We start from the raw sequence: 22,101 nt of genomic DNA on the forward strand, positions 1-22,101 counted from the left end.
ATCTTGGGATCGAAAAAAAGGCCAAAATGGAGCGTGAACGTGGGCAAGGGAAGGGGCGCTGACCAGGAGATATGCAGAGCCAAAAGCTGAAATACTTTTCATTTTTGTATATATGTATGTATATATAGTTTTTTATTATATATATGAATGTGTGTATAAATATGCATATATATGTATGTATGTGAATTTATCTTTGCGCTTTGGGATTGGCACAAGCTTTGGACAGCGGCAATTGTAGCGAGTGCTTGCTGTATCTTTTGCTTTTCCTCCTCGGCTAGTGCACGCTGGCGCTCACTGCGCTGCCACGCCCCATTTTGCAGCTGCATAAAAATTAAAAATTTCATTAAATGCACGAAAAATGCTTCAAGTGGAAAAATGTAATATCCTTTGGGCACAAAGGATATGCGCATATAAATGCAAATGCGGCGCGCAGCCAAAAACGATATGTTTGCAGCTATCGAAGCTGGCCGGCGGGGGCCGGCCGGGGGGTGGGCGGCGCTCTGGCAGGACATGCATGAATGCACACACACACACACCCACACACACACATGTGTGCGCGTGTGTGTTTGTGGTTACGTAATTAATGTGCGCATTTGATAAACAAAAGGCGAGCAAAAAGCGCAGACAGCAACATTTATTTTGTTAACATGAAACGTTTCAAATCCACAATGTCCTCAAGTCGCACAGGAAATACTCTGTAAATGTTGTAATTAGTCAAACGGGTATTATCTACCCTATGCATCTTGCATACTATATGAGACAACACATTTTCATTCATATTTCTCTATGCATAATAGATCTCTATACTTTGGATACATCCTTAATGTAAATACTGCTCCTTCTTGCTATATCTCTAAGATTCTACTCTGTTATATCTATGTTACATCTATTATTGGAGTGTTAAACATACTATGATAGCAGATAAAAAGGATATATCAAGAATACTTGTGTGATGTGATGTAGAGAGAGCATAATGTGGAGATACTGAAATTATATAATATATATTATATATAATATATATTGATGTTGGTTATGTTTGTGGAATATTTTGGATATAGTCTGCTACTAAGTTAACTACATATGCACATATGTATATATCATATATTACATATATATACCTGCATATTATATTACATTATATGAATATGCTTACAGAATAATACAGAGACTAAAATATTATAGCAGAAGAAACACTTCTTCAGCTCTTTTCTATCAACTATTAATATTTTTCACTGCTGATATCAATCAGTTCATTTTATACTCCATCGTCTCATATATATTGCCTTCAATATCAGTTTATATATAGATCCACCTTACACATTTTTGACTGAGATAGTAGTGCCTTACCTTCAATACTTTTTGACTCTAGCTCTTGAGGCGTATCCATAATATATTCCCACATATTCCATAGCACAGTGAACACACCCTTGCTGTAAGTGTATTTGATACCGGATATTCCAATCGTTTGGCAAATATTTGGCGTGACGAGTTTACTGCTGCGGCTCACATATACCGCGCACTGGCAATTATTTGCTTAATAAGATGCCAACTGTCACACACACACACTCACACACACACGCACATACACTGTACATACATATATATATAAAGAGCAGAGAAAAAGCCAAAGTCGTCGCAAGTCAAAAAAGTTGCTAAATTAAAAGTTTTTTGCTGCCGCCAAAAAATAAAGTCACAAAAAAGTTTTTTTACTTTCTGCAAATACGAACACACACGTGTGTGGGTGTGTGTGCGAGTGTGTGTGTGGGTGTGTGTGTGTGAAACTTGCGCTGGTAATTATGAGTTTTGGGCTGAGAACTGAGCTGAAATGGCATGGAAATAAATGCAAGCAGCTTGCAAAACTCCAAACTCCAAACTCCAACTCCAACTCGAAATTCTCAAGTCAAATGTCATAAGTCGGCTGTGCGCAATTACCCCAGGAAGAGTTGCCACACTGTGCGACAATGTGGCGCTGCCATACCAAGGCATATCGAGTTATAGTTATAGTTCATATTCAATAAGTTTTACTCTAATTTCGCTTGGTTAGCTACATATAGTCAATTTTTTATACCCTGAACCCATTGAAAATGGGAAATCAGGGTATAATGGTTTTGTGAAAAGTATGTAACAGGCAGAAGGAATCATCGCAGACCCCATAAAGTATATATATTCTTGATCAGGACGACGAGCTGAGTCGATATAGCCCTGTCCGTCTGTCCGTCCGTCCGTCCGTCCGTCCGTCCGTCCGTCCGTCCGTCCGTCCGTCCGTCCGTCCGTCCGTCCGTCCGTATGAGCAAAAGGATCTCAGAAGTTATAAGAGCTAGAGAGCTGAAATTTGGCATGCATACTCGTGTATATCATAGGCAGTACGAGTTTGCTTTATTTTTTCGATAACTCATCCGATAACTTTTTTATCGAGAATAATCGAAAAATCGACATTGTTTTTTCAGCCTAATTTGAACACTTTTCAACCAGGAGACTTCAAATTTGCGTTGTATATAGAGTTAATGGATACAAAGATTTTGTAATTTACAGATTTTGGATACCACGCCCCCTTCGCCCCCAATTTGTAAAAAACGCATTTCAAGTACTAGAGACTTGTGCTTTGGAATGTACACACATTTTAACTATATGAACACATTCTGAAAGTTTCATAAAGATACTCTTACTACAAGAGAAATTATTCAACTAATAAATTCTCATAATATTGCCCACATTGCAGCGCAGCCTAAGCGTAGCCGCTGCTTACTGCGCAGTTAGCAGAGCGCGTGCTTATAAGTGCATGTGTATGTATGTGTGCATAGAAGAAGTGCAGAATGATTAGAATATCAGCTTGGAGGGTTCAGGGTATTTCCCAGTCGAGCAGTCTCGACTGGAGCCTTCTTACTTGTTTTAGATATTAATTATTAGTACTAGCTGTTCTATGTTGTTATCCAAATAATTTATAAAATGTATCATTTATGTATTCTATGTTATGGTCCATGCTATGTTCTGCGAACTATGTTTTCTGCATGTGTAAGTGGTCTGTGAGTTTGATGAGCTCTATGCAATCTAGCATATGAATTTTATGAAATCTATGCAATCTATGTAGTCTATCTATTCTATGTATTCTATGTGTTCTATGTATTCTATGTATTCTATGTTTTCTATTTATTCCATGTGTTCTATGTATTCTCTGTATTCTATGTATTCTATGTATGTTATGTATTCGCTGTATTCTATGAATTCTATGTGTTCTACGTATTCTATGTATTTCATGTATTCTATGTATTCCATATATTTTATATATTCTATGAATTCTAGGTATTCCATGTAATCTGTTCTATTTCTTCTGTGTATCCTATTTTATGTATTCCATATATTCTTTGAACTCTATGTATTCTAAGTAATCTATGTAGTCTATCTATTCTATGTATTGTATGTATTATACATTCTTCTAATTTCTCTTTCCCATAATCTGAAATTTCTGGCATGTCTGATCCGGAACGGCCGAGCCAGCTGCGAGCGGAAACCAGTTTCGGCTATTCCTTAGCCACTCTATAACATTGCCTGACACTTGCGGTATCTGCGATCTGGCTTATCTCTGAGGCAAATGCAGCTATTCGTATTTAATGAATTGCGTTCGTCCCCATTGCAATTAATGGAATTAACTTGACTGGCAACTGCTTGGCGCAGTTTGAATGGGACAACAGGTCGAGCTGGTTCGCATGTGCCATGGAAATGTTGGGCTCTCTTCGGCTGTGGCTGTGGCTGTTGCTGCTTTGGTTGCCCCGCTGTTTGGCTGCAGTGCAGCCAGCCGAGAGCTATCGGCCAAGGGTAGTGGATCGAGCTGCATTGCATGTGCTGAAGCATCACATCAGTCCGAGCTACAGTGCGATGAGCGTCATGCAGATGTCGCGCTCGGGGCGGTCCCAGCTCGAGCTGAACTTGGCCTTGGGCTATTTGCTGCATGAGCTGGGCGAACGGATGTCGGTGCAAATGCTGAGTGCCACGCCCATTGAGGAGCCGCGCGACTACATACTGTTCCTGGTGGACACGCCGCACTCATTCCGCGAGCTGCGCTTTCACTTTGCCAAGTCGCTCTTCGACCGGGAGTTCAATTTCGTGATCGTGCTCAGCTGGCGAGCCGAGACAGAGAAGACCCTGATCGCATCCCTCTACAGCATCTTCAAGACCTGCTTCAGGTTCCACGTGCTCAACGCCGTGGTGCTGGTGCAGCCCGGCTGGCTGACAGAGGACGTGGTGCATCTCTACGGCTTTCGCTTGTATGCGCCCAGCTGCAATGTCTCCTTCACATTGGAGCTGCTCGATCGGTATGAGCGCGGTGAGCTGCTGCGACGGGAGCCGCTCTTTGGCCGTCAGCTGGGCACCTTCTACGGCTGCCCGTTGAACATTAGCTGGTATCCGTTGCCGCCGTACGTGATGTTCGATGGCGACCGGCATAATCCCAAGCAGCTCACGGAAACCTGGCGCCTGACGGGCGTCGACGGCGAGCTGATCAAGCTGCTGGCGAGCATCTTCAAGTTCCGTTTGAATCTGCTGCCGCCGTGTGAGAAGAAGTCAGCCGCACTGGAGCTGAACGCCAGCATCGCGGACTGTTTCCATGAGCTGGCGTCCTACAACTCCTCCGTGATCATTGGCGCCATGAGCGGCTCGCATATGTATGGGGGGAACTTCTCCACCACCAGCGCGTACCACCAGAGCGCCCTGGTGTTTGTGGTGCGCGTGGATCAGCATATGGGCGCAGTGAATCAGCTGGTGCAGCCGTTCTGCCCCACCGTCTGGCTGGCGTTGGTCGCCTCCTGCTTGGCCCTGCTGCTGCTGCAGTGGCTGTGGCGTCAGAGCCAGCGCGTGCCCTGCGATGTGGTGGCCAGTGGTTTGCGCGTCCACACCACGCTCCTGGGTAATCCACTCGACGCAGCCGCTCTGCCGCGGGCGGGCCTCGTGCGCTGCTATCTGGGCGCCTGGCTGCTGCTGGCGCTGGTGCAGCGCGCCGCCTACCAGGGCAAGCTGTACGATGCCTTTCGCCTGCCCTACTATCCGCCGGCGCCGGAGCAAATCGCCGAGCTGCTCGAGGGCCACTACCAATACCTGACGCCCGACTACGATGACTATTTTCCGGCGCAGCGCAGTCTGCTGCGCAGGACGAGCATCGCAGAGCGCTTCGACGAGCTGCAAGCGGCCGAGGATGGGGCGCGTCTGACGACCAGCGCCCTGCTGGGCAACCTGGCTCACTATAACCACGAGAACTGGCAGAGCAGTCGCCTGACCCATGTCAAGGAGCACATCTATCTGGTGCAGCTGGTCATGTGCCTGCATCGGCACTCGATTCTGAAGTTCGCCTTCGATCGCAAGCTCAAGCAACTCCAATCGGCTGGCATTGTTGGCTACATCAGTCGCAATTTCGAGCCGCGCATGCTCCACATGCCCTACGCCTCGCACGAGGCCTCAGCGCTACGGCTCGAGATGTTCTGCGGCCTCAACTTCATTTGCTATATGCTGCTGCTGGCCTCTCTGGTCATCTTTCTGCTCGAGCTGCTCAGTCAGCGCGTCGTCTGGCTAAGGCGTTACTTGGACATATAACTAAGTATATAAACCCTGATATATGTATATATGATATATATATGATATATGTATACCCTGTATGAGGAATACTCATAATAAAGCGAATTCCTAGAAACAGATTATAGGAATAAGTCCTTCAATTCAGATAAGAGGAATACGATTTTTACACCCTGAGCCCATGGAAAATGAGAAATCAGGGTATAATGGTTTTGTTAACAGTATCATGATATAACAGGCAGAAGGCGGCGTGGCAGGCCCCATATAGTATGTATGTTCTTGATCAGGGCGACGAGCTGAGTTGATTTAGCCCTGTTCGTCTGACTGTCCGTCCGTCCGTATGTTTGAACGCGTCGATCTCAGAAGATATAAGTGCTAGAGACTTGAAATTTTTTTCCTGGTTCCGCGTATATCATGGGCATATCGAGTCTTTCTTCAAAAATCGATAACTTGTCCACAAAAAAAGTTATTAAACAATTAAGTTCCCGTAGTAAGCTCACACTGCAGCCAATGTGTGTTTATGCATGCGTATGTATGCCTGTGTGTGTGAGCGTGTGTGTGCATGTGCGGAAAATTATTGAAATATCAGTTGCACGAAGGGTTCAGGATATCTCGTAGTTCAGCAGTTTCGACTAGAGCTTTCATACTTTTTAAGATTCGAAGTGGATATTCGAATTACTTATTGTACTAGATACGTTCGTACCCTTGTCTGATACGTTCGTACGCCTGTCTGTCCTTCTGTACCGTCCGTTTCTATGCCCGTGCATCACTTGAAAAACTTACTCTACCTACACAAATATATCGATAAATGAAATGGTCAGGCTCTTCTATGTGATTCTCAAATATTTGCAGTTCCATTTGAGGCTGGTATACGAAATGCAGACGAGTTTAATTGATCCATTTGGCTAAACTCATTAAAATAAAGATGTCACAACTTTATCCATTGAATGTTTAGCCAAGTCCTGTTCCGTTTCCCGCTCTGCGTGTCTGTCTGTGTGCGTTAGTGTGTGTGTGTGTGTCTGCCTGCAGGCTGTCAAGCGCTGACAACCCTACGCTAGAGTTGCGCACCAAATACCAAATACCGTTGCCTTATTTTCATTTACATTTCCATTATGACACCGCCACAAGCATTTGTTTTCATACTGGCGCAGGGCGAAGGGCGAGGGGCGAGGGGCGAAGGGCAGTCGTGCCACAGAATGTGGCGGCCTCGTTAACCAACAACAGCAGCAAAACAACAGCCGCAACAGTCAAGGAGGAGAGCACACGAAGTAGAAGAAGAAGCAGAAGAGTAGCAAAAACCGTAGGAGGGAGGAGGAGGAGAGGGCATAGAGAGAGAGAGAGAGAGAGAGAGACGGCAACAATAACAGCTCGGAGGTCGGACATAAAGCGAACTCATTAGCCTACATGGCCGCATTTTCCGCCTACACATGTGGGGCATGCGGCATGCAACATGGCGCATGTGGCACACAAATGCGACTACACCCGAAACACTGAGGCCGCATGCAGCTGGCTGCAACTGCTTGCTACATATTTTGTTTGCTTAAATGCCGGAAGTGTTGCAAAGGGAGACGACTGCCTGGGCAGCAGTTGGCAAGGATTCAGGCAGTCGATGACGAGCGACGAGCAACTAGCAACTGGCAAGTGGCAAGTGGAAAGTGGAGCGTACCCCACTCATATGGTTGCAAGCAACAAATGTTGTCATCATGTTGCACACAATGTACGATATGTGTTTTTTCCTCTAGTCCAGCACAAGGATAACAAGCAGCGGCTACTCACTGATTTCTAGACATGTCTATTAGAGACCCTAACAACAATGTGTGCAACTGTGGCAGAGACACTCTGAATAACGTGAAGAGCTCATGCTGCAATCATAGCCATATGCTTCTACTTAGTACGGCAGAAGGTACGGGCGGACGTACGAATGCCGGCACGGACTGACGGATGAGAGGAAGGACAAAAAGAATTCGCATATAACTGATCGACGTATCTGATCAATCTGATCTCTGATCAAATGCATATATACTCTATATATATCCGAGGAATGACGGTACGGGCAAAAGCAATACGGACATAAGTGATAAAAGCATCTATTTTTTACTCTGATCAATATATTCATTATAAGGATCCCCCCTCTCCCACTTCTGTCTGTTTTATGGTCCATAGATACCTATTACCAAAGGGCTTTGGGTAAGCAAGTATGTAGCCCGATAGATAAACTGTATATGATAGCTTTCACAGAGTTCATACTGAGCAATTCCTTAAACTAAGTAGGCTGTAAGTATTTATTAACTATTCATAGTTTGGATAATACTTCGATGTCTTTTTCAGCTTACTCACATGACAATATTCATCACGTATTTTGGTCGGTCACAGTCTCTGCTCACTAGCTTAAGGCCTAAGGAGGAGATCTTAGTCGGTAAATTTCGGATGGAAATAGAGCTAGTTGTATACTCATTGAAATTTCTCTTATAAAATCAGAATATCATTCATTATACAGTAGAATCCGGTTATAACGACTCCGCTTACAGCATCCGTACTGTAATTGCGACGATAATGCTGGTCCCCAGACAAACTTACATGAGCCAACTGGTACAGTTAAAGCGTCTTCCGGGTATACCGACGGTCTCTTGAGCGTCGTTATAGCCAGATTCTACTTTAAATATATTATTAAAAACTTTATAGCATTCAATTGTACAAAACTATATCCGAACTCTTAGTTTACAAAACAATGTGAGAAGTTCCTGTGGAATGCCTAATTCGCGGGCTGGCTGTAACTCATTCGGAGCTCTGGAATTAATGTAAGCCATTAGCTGAATGGAATGGAATGCGCGCCGTTTGAATGATGAATGATGTGAATGCAGTTTGCCAACATTTCGCGTCATTCAAATTACTTCGGCGCGAGTAATTGATGTGTTTGGGACATTGACTTTGGCTTGAAGGCCTGCCTGGCTGGCTGGCTGGCTGGCAGACTGCCTGCCTGCCACACCCACACCCACGCCCACCCACGCCTTTTTGTCATCGCATTCCCAGAGATTCCCACCAATGGGCACACACTTGAAGCTCGTCAGGATGTCAGCGCAGCGTCTGATAAGCGCTGATAACAAAGGTAAACAAAACTCGCCCCCGCCCTGATCGCCCGCTGGCCGCTCAGCGGGCCTTTGGCGGGAAACGCTGCAATTCGTCGGTTGACGAAAGCCGCCCAGCGCATGCGCCAGCCGAACATCCGACTCGTACGCACCGGCCGAGCTCTGCGGTCCAGCTCAACTGGCACTCAGTCGTATAAGAGCTGAGGCAGACAAAAAACTGGGAAATTTGCACGAATATGAATAAACTGAACTGAACTCTGTCTGCTGAGGGATCGTAATGCATGCGTGATAAGATCTTCAAATGCTGGGGGACTCATTAAAGCCATGAAGCAGCCGAAATCTTTCATAATTACAGTAAGAGCTTGACTTGCATATACCCTGTAAGTAGAAGCAGAGTCCAATGCATTTATTATTATATGAAGCCATATAGCTAATATTTCAGAAGAGTTGCATGACTGATCACATACCCTGCAAATACATAGCTATATAGAAAATAGATAACAAAATATAAGAAAATAAAAAAATAAAATACCAAAGGTAGAGTATAGACCATGCACACATTATAATATAACATTATTATAGGGTATCATTACAGTGCGCGAGAATCTTAATGTATTCAACCTTAACAATTATTATTATTAGCTTGAAGCAGGGCAACAAGATCGCATTTTAGAATGCTCGACTTGCAGATACTCTATCTAATCGATATTTATCGATATTGAATAAAATATGAATACAATCAAAAATAATATTAATCTTAGCATGTGTTTAAAATGTTAATATATATTTGAGTTAGTCTGTAGTTACTAGAGAGAAATACGCTGTAGGAATTGCAGCTGAAGAAAGCGATATTTATCGATTTTAGCTAGTTAAAGTAGTCTATATTTGTAGAAATTCAGACTCAAAGAACTGAACTCGCATTTCAATATAGCTGAAATATTTCTCTAGGCCAATAGGAGATTAGAGAGAGTAGCAGTATATCAATAGATATACATCGACTGCTTCTTAACCATATGAGGCAGTCGATAGTGGGCGTGAGTGCGATGATCGTGAATAGCTTAAGCAGAAGAAGAACTTTTAAAGGAGCTGCTGAAAAAATATAATTAAATTACCAGATAAAACCTCTTACATGTCATACCCTACACAGTTTATGTACAGGGTACCTGGCTGCATTTTGCGTGGAGCTTCATTTGCAATTTCAATTAGTCGATCTTTTGATTTCTAACCTTGGCTTCGTTGGCTCTGCTAGTGGTATAAAAGGAGCTGCCTGAGCGGAACCAGTGAACAGTTCACAAGTGAATCTGGGTTCGGCTCAAGATGTTGCTGCTGCCGCTGCTGCTATTGTTGTTTATCTGCGGGCTCTTTGACAGCGCCGCCTGGGCAGCTCTGCTGCCACCCGGCAATGCTTACTTGCCACCAGCTGTGCCGCAGCTTGTGGCTGCAGCAGCTCCAGCTGCGGTCGTGCCCCACGTGGAGCAACAGCAGGAATACGCGCTGGACTTGCCACTGGAGTTCTACTGAGACGTCAGCTGCAAAGGGAATTGAGTAAGTTGGTCGACTTGGACATATCCTGTAAAGTGTTTCTTATTCTCTATTTTCTATTTCTTTTTAGTTCTTGATGACATTGAAATTTGTGAATGAATTTTGTATGCATAAATAAAAAATGTTTAGTATAAAGAGATATGTATATGTATTTTTTATTGAAGAACAGTTAGTTATATGTAGGGTATGCATGTGTGCGTATAAAAAAGCTGCCAAATGGGGCTCAAACAGCTGCCGACTGTAGCTTAGCCTTGCCATCGACTCGACTTTTCCTGCTTTCATATCGGGTCTCCAGCTAATATACCTCTTTATGCGAGTAGCACTACTTACAGCGTATTTTCCTTTTATAATATATTGTAGCTGCAACTGTGGCTATTGTGCATCGCATAAAAACGTTGATAGAAGTCAACTCTTTGTCGTTGGCTGCACAACCGCAAGTAAATCCCTGTACGCAGTCCTTGGACTTCCGGCCCCAGTCTCTCGCTCTTCCCCTCGCTCGCTCTCTCTCTGTGTCACACTCGATGCAAGTCGAAAGTTTTTGTGTGTGTGTGTGTGTGTGTGTGTGTCTGTGTGGGTGTAGTTTAATCAAGTTTCGCCACTTAAGTTTGAGCTCAGGTGGAAAACACTCAAAAGCCGCCTGACCGAACCGTTCACAGAGCTGAAACCGAACCCAGCCCGAAAAAGCCAAAAACCAAAAGTCCTCCCGCACATCCTCTCAATGCTACGGCGGCCCTGAACCCATCTAGAGCCCAACTGCTGTACAAAAGTTTCGAGAGCTGACTTTTTGGGTTTCACTCTGCTGGGCTTCTAACCTGTTACGCATTCTTTCGACTGCGGCTGCATATGCCCCTCAATTGTTTTATGGACAAGACCTAGCCTACTCCACCTGGCCCCTCCCAGCCCACAAACCGCTCGCAGTCAATTTTTTTTTTCTTGTCTTTCTGGCTTTGGTCTGGTCTGGCAGCAGCTTTAAAATCAATTAAATTGAGTGCCAGCATGATTTCGCAAAACGATTGTGCAACCTGAATAAGTAGCTATGCGCAAATTCAAGCTCCATCGACACAGCTCGTCTGTCTTTCCTATGGTTATATATGTAGTTTATTTAGATTAGATTTATCAAGATTTTGCTTTTTTTTTTTTTCAATTCGGGTTAATTGATTTTATATTGTGAATTATTAGTTGATTTCTAGGCGGAACCAGAGGGAGTACAATGTGTCAAATATACTCTTATATATGTAAATCGATTATGATTTCATTTTTCGATACTATTAAATCGCCAATGGAATCAAAATAATCGATTTTTCGTATCATATGCTTAATCGTGCCATCACTAGTGCAAAGTACTCTGCATTTAATGTTGTAATGCTCATATTTTGGATTAAAGTAGGCGTAGCGAGCGCAGCATAACTCTGGATGTCTACCGAAAAAAAAAAATCAGTCCCAATCGTTTCTTACTGAAGAGCAGAGCTCAAATTTTTTCCAAAAAAATTAAAAAAACCAAAGTAAAACAGAAAATAAAAGTAAATATAATTATTCATATATTATTCCATATTCGGCAATTGAATTTCGGCAAATATGTTGCGCAACGTGAATGAATTTGTGAGGCGAAATACGTTTGTTCGCTTTCGTCACGAGCCGTTGAACGACTTCCAGGAGGAGTCGCCCATCCAGCGTGTGCTGAGCAGAGTCACGGAGTTCTATAAGTGCTTCATCGCAAACTGCCAGAGGCTGAAGTTGAAATATCTTCGGCTGCGCGACCGTATGAGCAGCTGGAGCCATCATCGCTACGACACTGGGCTGGCGAGCCTCGATGATTTGGCAGCCAACTCGGAGACGCTCGACTTTAAGACGACCAAAATACGCTATGTCGTCTGCCATCCGACGGACAATCAGCGCTGTTTGCTGACCTGCAACGATGTGGCCCTGGTCTATCAGGATATGTGCTTGAAGCCCCATTACCTGATATCGCCGAAGCAGCGCAATATCAGCTGCGCCGCCTTTCGACCCTGGGATGGCACTCACTTGGCGGTCGGCGGGGAGGGCGGGATTTGCGTGTGGTCGATCTCGAGGGCGGGCGTCAAGTCGATGGTCTGGTACGACTACCGCGAGGAGGAGTTCATCTACGATCTGCAGTGGCTCCAGGGGGGCAGCCTCCTGGGCAGCGCCTCGCTGGGCAATCAACGCATACAGATCTGGCATCCGGCACTGAGGCTGGTGCTGCAGGAGCTATATATGCCCGTCTCGGGCACCAACTACTGGGCGCTGCGCCATCCCCTGGACTTGATGTATCTCATCTACTACATTAGGGAGCGCTCCTCTCTGTACGGCTATCGCAACAACATGGACGTCATGAGCAACAATCTGGTCAAGCGCATGCCCCTGCAGACGGCCGCATGGACCGCCAAGGGCAACCACTTGCTCTATGTGCTCAAGGACTCCAGCAAGGTGATGGGCGCTAGCTCGACCAAGGACGTCGGCCTCTTCAAGCAGGAGAATAAGGTGTGGAGCAGCCGGGAGGTCATCGATCTGGACCGCTTCTTTTGCAACTGGCACCAGTGCGTGGGTGGCCCCATCCAGTCCATGGCCATGGATCCCGTTCATGTTTACGTCACATTCACGTTCACCAACCAGTCGTTCATTCTGCTCTGCGTCCTGCACATTCCCTTCAACTGCTGCATCAAGCTGCATCCACTGCAGATCATTAACAGCCCCGTTCCGGGCCTGTGTGGCCGGCCCAGCTGCCACACCTTTGGCAATGCGCGTCTCTCGGGCGAGAATATAGAGCGTAGCCTGGTCATCTGCTGGTCCTCCAGCCATTTGCAGATTGAGGAGCTCACTGCCCAGACTAGGGAGGACGCTCTGCTGTTTGAAGAGCACGAAATACCATTTAAACACGACATTTACCAGATTGGGAAGAATTAACTTTGTTTAAAATTTGTTTCTTTTTTTTTGTTCTTTGTTCTCATTGTTTGTGTTCAATAAATTTTCATTTATTTGGGTTCGCATTTAACTGGAGGATAAACTAGTGCCTAAATGAAAGTAGCTTTGGCAACTCCATCGAATTGAGTTGCTCCAATCAATTTCTTAATGCAAACGTCGAGTGAGTGCTCGTGCTGCTGATTGATGGACTTGGTGCTACCCTTTATTATTCGCTAATGAGTGTGTGTGGCTTATGGTTATCTATATGTCTATACATCTATTCGTAACTCTATGTGAGTGTCTGTCCATTCGTCCGTACGTTCATCTGTGTTTCTGTCTGTCCGCCTGTCGGAATCTCTCTCTGTCTATTCATTCGACACTCTTCTGTCCGTCCATCCCACCTCTCTCTATCTGTCCGTATATCTCTCTGCCGTCCCTTCGTCCGACAGTCCGCTCCTCTCTCTGTTCGTCCGTCTATATATCTGGTTATCCATCCGATCGTCCATTCGACCGTCTGTACGAGTCTCTCTCTGTCCGTCCGTATATCTCTCTGTTTATCCTTCCGTCCGTTCGTTCATCCGTTCGCCCGTCCATCTACGTGTCTGTTTTCATGACTGTTCCTTCTTTTTTTCCTCCGTTCATTTACTGTTTGTTCATCCTTTTGCCATATTTACAGGGTATACAACTAGCTCAGCTAACTTGCTTATAAGAATAGTGAAACAATTATATACCTGACTGTGTGCGTGCGTGTGTGTGTGTTGATGTGCCTGTGTGTGCTGTTGTTGTTGCATGGCTAAAGTCAATTGACAATTGTATGGCTATTGCTGTTGTTGCTGTTGTTGTTTCGTTAGCTTTATTATTTGCCAAGTAAAAGTAATGAGACTTTTGTTGCCTTGTTGCGTTGCACATGAGTGCGCCTGTTAAGCTTTATATTTGTACACACACACACGCACACTCAATACATTTGTAGGAAATAAGCTAAACCCCAGCTCATATGTGTGTGAGTGTGTTTGTTTGCTTGCGTGTGCGTGTGTGTGTGTGTGGGTGTGGGTGTGCTGCTGGCCTTTTGTTGTGTTGGGCAAACAAAAGCGCAAAGCGTTGACATCCAGTGGGCGCGCCAACAACAACAACAACAACAAAGAGAGGATTGGGTATGCTAAGCTAGAAGATGCCCTGTATAAAAAAAAGTAAAGCTCTGCCTCTAAAAACCTTTACATAAGCGGAGTGGTAATATTTATATCCGTAGATCTTAAAAGCTTTGATTTAAGCCAATATCGATTTTTACCGATAGTTTTTAAGATATCGAACTGCCTTTGAAGGCACAAAATATATCTATGTATATATATCAACTTTCAAGTCTAAGGTGGACTATGAGCCAATATCGATTTTTATCGATAATCTTTATGATATCGAACTGCCTTTGAAGGAACAAAATATATTTATATACATATATCATCTTTCAAGTCTAATATGGACTATGAGTCAATATCGATTTTTATCGATAATCTATATGATATCGAACTGCCTTTGAAGGAACAGAATACATATCTATGTACATATATATGAACTTTTTAGTCTAAGGTGAACTTTTGCCCGTTACAAAAACTGGCACAGCATTGGCATACCCTTTAGCACATATTCTGGATATAACAACAGTTTGGGCTCCAAACAAAGTAAAAGCATTTCGAAATGCACGCCAAAGTCTGAATGCAGGCAGACAGCGGGGGTTAGAGAGCGATGGCTAGTTACATAGAGAAAGAGAGGGAGAGAAGAGAGTGAGGCAGAGTGAGAGAGTAGAGAGTGAGTGGGAGAGAGAGAGAGAGAGAGGGAGAGAGGTAGCTGCGTTAGCTGGGCAGCTGTTGATAAGGACTTGCAGTCGTGCGAGTTTCGCCTTTTTGGCGCCTGCATTATCGATAGAAAATAAATTAATTTTCATAATAATAATTGGCCCAGCCAGCAAGGCTCGGCAACCCTTTGCCGCATGGCCTGCAGCTATGGCTCCCCATGGCTGGGATGGTTGGGTGAGGCGGGAGCGGTGCGGTTGGGGGCGCAGGGGTTTTCTATACAGTTTTGCGGAACAGAGCGCCAATAATAATAACATTGTTAACACAACGTGCGCATGTAATAAAATCGTTTATTGAATTGGCCATAAATTTCCTCGTAGCTAGCAACAGCCGCAAAGCGAAACAGCAAACCTCTGCCCCCCTCCCCGCCACCCACACCCAATGGCTCCCTCGGCGCTAGCAACCCTTAGAAAACACCAAACGTTTCACGCAAAGTCAAAAGTTGCACTCACTTGGGCGCTGCGGTGGGTGGGGCAATGGAGCACTCAGGACGCCTCCTGCACTTGGGCCTTTGTGCAAAAGTTTAGCAACCACGAGCAACGAGTCCGTCTCTCTCACTCTGCCTTAGTGTCTCTTTCTCTCATTATGCGGCAACGCACTGCGCTTTAGCCTTAGTCTAAACAGTTGCCAGGTGCTCATAAAGAGGATTATAGTTCGCTTAGCCAGGGCTAATGAAGCGCTTAGATCTTGGGATATTACGCATATAGAATAACGAGTAGAGCCGATAGGGAAAACATTAACCAGCAATGAGTTGGGTTTAACGAACTAAGAATAGCTAAGAGTTGGATAGGATAAAGATGCTAAAATGTGACGACCTAGAGTCAACGAGTGTCAAAGATAAGCTTTACTTAAGGATATGTTCGACTATATTCAAAAGAGCTTACACAAATTTGAGATAGAGTTATGGAAATTGATTCGCTCATCTCATAATGCCACCGCAGCCTCAAAGGACGCGCAACAAAAGGTGATTGCAACTAGTCAATGTAGTCCTTGGCGCTGCAGTCTGGCCGGCGAGTGCATTGCTCTGCCAGCTGCCATTAATTTGCCGCTGCATTTTAACTACCGCACATAAATTGCATGTAGTGCCATTAATAAGCATAAAAGCATTCGCATTCGCATTCGCCTTGCCACTTGGCCAGGAGCACGCGATGGAGCTGCTCCAGCTGCTCCAGCTGCTCGGTCTCGGTCTCGGTCTTGGTCTTGGTCTCGGCTCCCATGTGAGCCCAGTGCAGTTCGATGCCTTTTGGTCCTTTACGCTGGCTGCACGTCTTTGGGGCAGGCCACTTGGCTTTCAGCTGGAACACTTCAAATGTTTTCAATGCTGTTCAATAATTTGTGCAAGGACAACAGCGACGATAAACGCGACGAGCTGACTAAGAGATAAGACCCACAGCATGCTCCGCTCTCAGCTAGAGATGAGCGCGTGCCTCACATGAGCTCGTCGTACAAATAGAAACAAGCAAATGCAGCCGACTTACTTAGAGGAAGCTAAGACTCATTCGCAGTCAAGCAGGAACATAGGACTCCTCCTGAATCCCGTAGCAGTCGAACAAGCAGAAGTCAGGCATCTGCCTTTGCTTTAATCGAGCAGCATCTATGACTCATAGGCGGTTGGGCAAGGACCGAAGCAGCAGAAGTTGCAAAAAAGAGGCTAGCAGCCGAGCAGATTTCTTCTTCGAGTCATTTGGAATGTCTACCGACTTCTCTTCAAAAGACCAAAATCTCAAGACTCAGGGAGCTAGGTATCTCCCATTGACTAAGCAAAGCAGCGAGTTAGAAAACAGCAGGAACTATCGGAGTAGGCCCCTCAAGAAGACTTCTTAATAGCCGTGAATCCTTTCAAGCTAGAACTTCGAATCGCTTCTTGCATGAGCAGAGTTTTAGGCTCACGGGAAAACTTAAATGAAATAACCTACCGAGCTCATGGGAGATGCCTTGAAATGAAATAAGCTAACTATCGCTAGTGCTCGTGTCACGCGCTCAGCTCCAGCTGCAGCCGACGCACAGCGTCTATAAAAAATGCGCTTACTTTGAAGTGTTTTGCAAACAGTTGCATTATCGCTCAAAACGATGCTTGAGCGATAAAGGCTATCGGGCGAAAGGCTTTGCAACATCAATTTCAACTGTTTGCTAATTATGAAGTGACGCTGGGGAATGCAACAGGAAATTTGGGACTGGAAGCGTTTTGTTGCTGTTGCCATGAATGGCATTCCAGAGACGCGCCAGTGATGAATGGACGACAACAACAGTAATAATGCGAATAATAAGAATTAGAATAGACGACGTGTGCTGTGCTATGGCCATACGGCGGGCTGCTTTTGTCCGGGCGCTTACTTTACTTTTAATATGTTAAACTGTGGACTCGGCTGCGCACAAAAGTGCGGCATGCTAGGCATGTGGAATCCGGAATTCACATGAGCCGGAGAGTGCGAGAGGTATGAGAGTTCATAAAATAGAAAAAAGCGTAGAAGAGGCAGCAGCAGGAGCAAAGTGAATCGGGGTCCCGGACTTCACATAGATAGCACACACAAAGCAAGTGCACAAAACTGAAAACTGTAGCCAAGCACTTTTTGATTTATGTAGTTCGGGGGTAGGGATAGGGGCTTGAGCTGGGGCTGGTAGTGGAACTGGTTGTGGAACTGGAACTGGTAGTGGGGCTTGGTTAGGTTGGTGCGGTGGTTGCTCGGAAGTGTAGACAATTTGTTAGAATTTATACAAAAACGCAGCCCGCTTTGGGCAACGAATGATGGTTTCTTTTTCTTTCCATTTTTATACCCTGAACCCATTTTCAATGGGAAGTCAGGGTATAATGGTTTTGTTAAATGTATGTAACAGGCAGAAGTGGGCGTGGCAGACCCCATAAAGTACATATATTCTTGATCAGGGCGACGAGCTGAGTCGATTTAGCTCTGTCCGTCTGTCCGTCCGTCCGTCTGTCCGTATGTTTGAACGCGTCGATCTCAGAAGATATAAGAGTTTGAGACTTGAACTTTTTTTTCCTAGGTCCGTGTATAGCACGTGCATATCGAGTTTTGTTTTAAATATCGATAACTTGGCCCGTTATTTTGTTATCGATTAAAAACATTATCGAAAAACAGTAATAAATTTATATCATCTTTAAAGCTAGTCTCCAAATTTTTTGTGTATACCTATATGCATTTTATACAATTTCGATTTTTGTCAAAATTTACCCTCCACCTCTAATTCACCCCCTCATATATATATTCATAATCTTAAAGTTTCATCAAGATAGTCCATCCACAAAAAAAGTTATTAAACAATTAAGTTCCCATAGTAAGCCAATACTGCAGCCAATGCGTGTTTATGCGTGCGTACGTATGTCTGTGTGTGTGCGTGTATGTGTGCATATGCGAATAATTATTGAAATATCAGTTGCTCGAAGTGTTCAGGGGATCTCGTAGTCGGGCAGTCTCGACTAGAGCTTTCTTACTTGTTTTTTTTTTTTTGCGTTCGCATGGCCGGGCCAGGCATGCTGAGGGGTTAGCTGGCCACGGGTTGGAGAGTGGGCACGGCCATATAAAACATGAGTGGCATTTTATTTTAAAGTAGCTCAAACAAATGCCCAGGCTTTTGTATAAACTTACAACTAATGATTTTCACTTACCATAGGCAGACAGGGAGAGAGAGAGTGGGAGAGAGTGGGAGGTAGATGGAGCTAGACTGGTGGCTTCTGGCTCACTCACACATGCCCTGCACAGATTTACATGACATTATGTCATTGTTGCCATTGTCATTGTTGTTGTTGTTGTTGTAGTTGTTGTCTGCTTTTATGACGTCAATTATGTTTATGAATGTCTAAACAAAAACTTCTATAAAGCCTTCATCTTCGCATTGTCCTCATTGTGCACACACACACACACACACACACACACCTCTCTCTCTCTCTCTCTTGCTCTCGCTCTGTAGCTGTCTGTGCAGTGGGCCGTTTATATGCAGAATTTTCGGGGTAGTTTGAGTCTAAGTGAATTTATTACCATGAGCAAAATTTATTTAAGCAGTCAAATGCACGTGAAGTGCATCACAAGAAAGCTGTCACACTGACGTCAGCTGACGTCAAAGGCGATACAGGCAATGCGGAGACAACTGGCGGAGGCTGCTAGGCCAAATGCATATGTAGGAGGCTCAAGGGCTTCCGTTTCTCTGTGCCTTCTCATTTTTTTCTTCTATTACAACAGGGTGACTCGTGAGCTGCAGTTGACCAAAGAAATGATCTACGAATAATATCGAACCAGTAAGAAAGTCCGTTTAATAGGCCGAGACTTGAGCAAGTCTTGGGTTTAGGGAAGTCTGAAGTCTGATGGGTATGATCGATATTCTAAGAAAACTAAATAGCTTGAGTAACCTAAAGCGGAAACTTATAGTTATAGAAAGTATGGTACAGTAGACTCCTCGATAACTTGAAATGGCAAGGGGATCAGTGTTTTTATACCCTGAACCCATTTTCAATGGGAAATCAGGGTATAATGGTTTTGTTTTGTTTTTTTTTTTTCGATTTACGCATATATTCAATTTATCGAGAATTATTGAGAACGAATTTCTTGCAAGAGGATTGAATTTTTTCGATTAAGCGGTGTACGAATTATCGAGATTCGACTGTATATAGTAGAGCAGAAATCAAAGCTAGGGGTAAACGTCCGTAGATCAAAGTAAGATCTGTCCGTCTTTCAAGCATCCAACTTCCTTCAGTTGAACACGTCCAAGGGCATATTGGATATCTTTGATCAACCAACAACTCCCTGAAGTCTGGAATTGTATCTTCATAGTTACCAAATTATAAACCGTCTAAGTCGTGGCCTAAGGACATTTTGGCGCTTCAGCCGGAACTTTGGTGCCCGAACTCAAGTGCCAACACTGGCGTGAGTCGCCCTAATGTCAAATGTACAAACACATTGACAATGACGGGGCCATATAAAGCGCACTTGTGCCAATGACTGACATCTTCTTCACACACACACACAAGAGGGATGGAGAGGGCAAGAGGGAGAGAGGGAGCGCGTGTGTGCGAAAGTTTCAGGCAGGAGACACGTTCCTCGCTGCAGGGCAATGCAAATTCAACGCTGCGCTTGCTTCTCTCTGTGTGTGTGTGTGTGTGTGTGTGCAACAGCTCAAGCCGTTGCCAGACGTAATTCCAACTGAAAGGCAGCACACAGAGAGAGGGGGAGAGAGAGAGAGAAAGAGAGATAAGGGATTGGCACAACAGTTGCAGGACATGCATGCACAACATGGCAGATGGAGTGGCAACTCCGTTGACGAGAACTGCTTCAAATCAAATCAAATTCCCGACAAACATCAAGAGCAACAACAACTGCGAGTGGAGCGTGCAGTCTTGGATTTTTTTTTTTTTTTTTTTGGGTTTTCCTAAAGGGAAATTGAAGATTTGCTAGGTATTGACCTTGGATATTTCACTTCCAGCTTGACCAGGTGAAGCAATGCCTGCCGGGTCTGGCATATGCATAGCTTAGCCTAGAAACCTTTCTCTCTTTTGGACTCCCTTCAAGGTGGTCGCTCTGAAAGTGAAGAGTCCTACCATATACCCTTTCTACCCTTCCAATAAGTCGCTTGGCCTTATTGGAAAGTCGCTTGGCCTAGAGTAAGTTGAGGTCGCGCTAGCATTTAAGAAATTTGACTAGAAACCTTTCTCTCTTTTGGACTCCCTTCAAGGTGGTCGCTCTGAAAGTGAAGAGTCCTACCATATACCCTTCCTAACCTTCCTACCCTTCCAATAAGTCGCTTGGCCTAGAGTAAGTTGAGGTCGCGCTAGCATTTGAGAAATTTGACTAGAAACCTTTCTCTCTTTTGGACTCCCTTCATATACCCTTTCTACCCTTCCAATAAGTCGCTTGGCCTAGAGTAAGTTGAGGTCGCACTAGCATTTGAGAAATTTGACTGGAAACCTTTCTTTCTTTTGGACTCCCTTCAAGGTGGTCGCTCTGAAAGTGAAGAGTCCTACCATATACCCTTCCTAACCTTCCTACCCTTCCAATAAGTTGCTTGGCCTAGAGTAAGTTGAGGTCGCACTAGCATTTGAGAAATTTGACTGGAAACCTTTCTTTCTTTTGGACTCCCTTCAAGGTGGTCGCTCTGAAAGTGAAGAGTCCTACCATATACCCTTCCTAACCTTCCTACACTTCCAATAAGTCGCTTGGCCTAGAGTAAGTTGAGGTCGCGCTAGTGTTTGGGAAATTTAATTAGAAACCTTTCTTTTTTTTTGGACTCCCTTCAAGGTGGTCGCTCTGAAAGTGAAGAGTCCTACCATATACCCTTTCTACCCTTCCAATAAGTCGCTTGGCCTAGAGTAAGTTGAGGTCGCACTAGCATTTGAGAAATTTGACTTTGGACTTTAAGTAGACTCTGCCCAGCTGACTTTACCTCAGACCGTTTCCTTTCCTTCTTTCGGCCTTGGCCTTGACTGTAGCCGCCTTTAAAGCGTCGGCTTCTAATTTACTGCTTATCCCTGTGAGAGCAGCAGCAATTAGCGACGCACTTGCAGCTAAAAAGTTGACGCGAAATGCGCATTGCTCGAGTGCAGCAACTTCAGGCGGCACTCGAGACTCGCTCACACTTTTACACTCTCACTGCGTGCGTGTGTGCGACATGTGTGTGTGTGTGTGTGTGTGTGTGTGTGGGTTGGTGTGCGTGCATATTACGCTTTTCGCACGATTTGTTGTCGAGTGCTTACAATTCGCCCGACCGACAGCAGCCAGCATCTATCGCAGCGCCCTTCGAGTGGCCACGCCCCATTGAAGAAGACTTCAATTCAATTCAGTTCAGTTCAGCTCGCAGCGCACCTACAATTTCCGCATGTCAACTGCACTTTGCATGAGTGCGTCCCAAGCACCCCCCCTGCATGCCTCATGCCTAAAACCTAGCTGACATTTCGCCTACCCCCATTTGCCCCATATATGTGTGTATGTATGTATGTGTGAATCCCTCTGCACCCTAGGTTTCTATTTGGTTTCCTCTTTCTTATATTTTCATTTTCGCTTTTTTTTTTTTTTTCCTGTGGCATTTCCACTTGATTTACAAAACTCAACACAACAACAATACGAAAACCACATTTGACTGACTGACTGACTGACTGAGTGAGTGACTAGCTGACTGAGTGCCTGGCCCAACCGAAGCGAGCTGCC

At 44.8% G+C, this 22,101-nt stretch overlaps 2 protein-coding genes and 1 long non-coding RNA gene across 3 annotated transcripts; all 3 read left to right on the top strand.

The window, feature by feature from the left end:
* Positions 1-655: 655 nt before the first annotated feature.
* LOC6585439 lies at positions 656-5,580 on the top strand (the record flags this gene model as incomplete). The annotated part of the gene is made up of 2 exons (XM_002011034.2): positions 656-706; positions 3,673-5,580. Coding segments are annotated over 2 exons (1,959 nt in total), but the record flags the coding sequence as incomplete, so codon positions are not given.
* Positions 5,581-9,456: 3,876 nt separating this feature from the next.
* On the top strand, positions 9,457-10,326 carry LOC122757790. The gene is made up of 2 exons (XR_006357946.1): positions 9,457-10,190; positions 10,258-10,326. It is a non-coding gene; the product is annotated as an uncharacterized LOC122757790 (long non-coding RNA).
* A 1,292-nt stretch (positions 10,327-11,618) lies between these two features.
* On the top strand, positions 11,619-13,158 carry LOC6585437 (aladin). The gene has a single exon (XM_002011032.4). It carries the CDS (start codon positions 11,763-11,765, stop codon positions 13,107-13,109), a length of 1,347 nt encoding a protein of 448 aa, XP_002011068.1. The 5' UTR covers positions 11,619-11,762; the 3' UTR covers positions 13,110-13,158.
* Positions 13,159-22,101: the final 8,943 nt, after the last annotated feature.

This window comes from Drosophila mojavensis, unplaced genomic scaffold (assembly GCF_018153725.1).
Source record: "Drosophila mojavensis isolate 15081-1352.22 unplaced genomic scaffold, ASM1815372v1 contig_136, whole genome shotgun sequence".
NCBI classification, from domain to species: Eukaryota; Metazoa; Arthropoda; class Insecta; order Diptera; family Drosophilidae; genus Drosophila; species Drosophila mojavensis.

What these genes read in the sequence shown, in the direction of transcription:
- LOC6585437 (XM_002011032.4), top strand. Translation starts at nt 11,763, where the DNA reads ATGTTGCGCAACGTGAATGAATTTGTGAGGCGAAATACGTTTGTTCGC.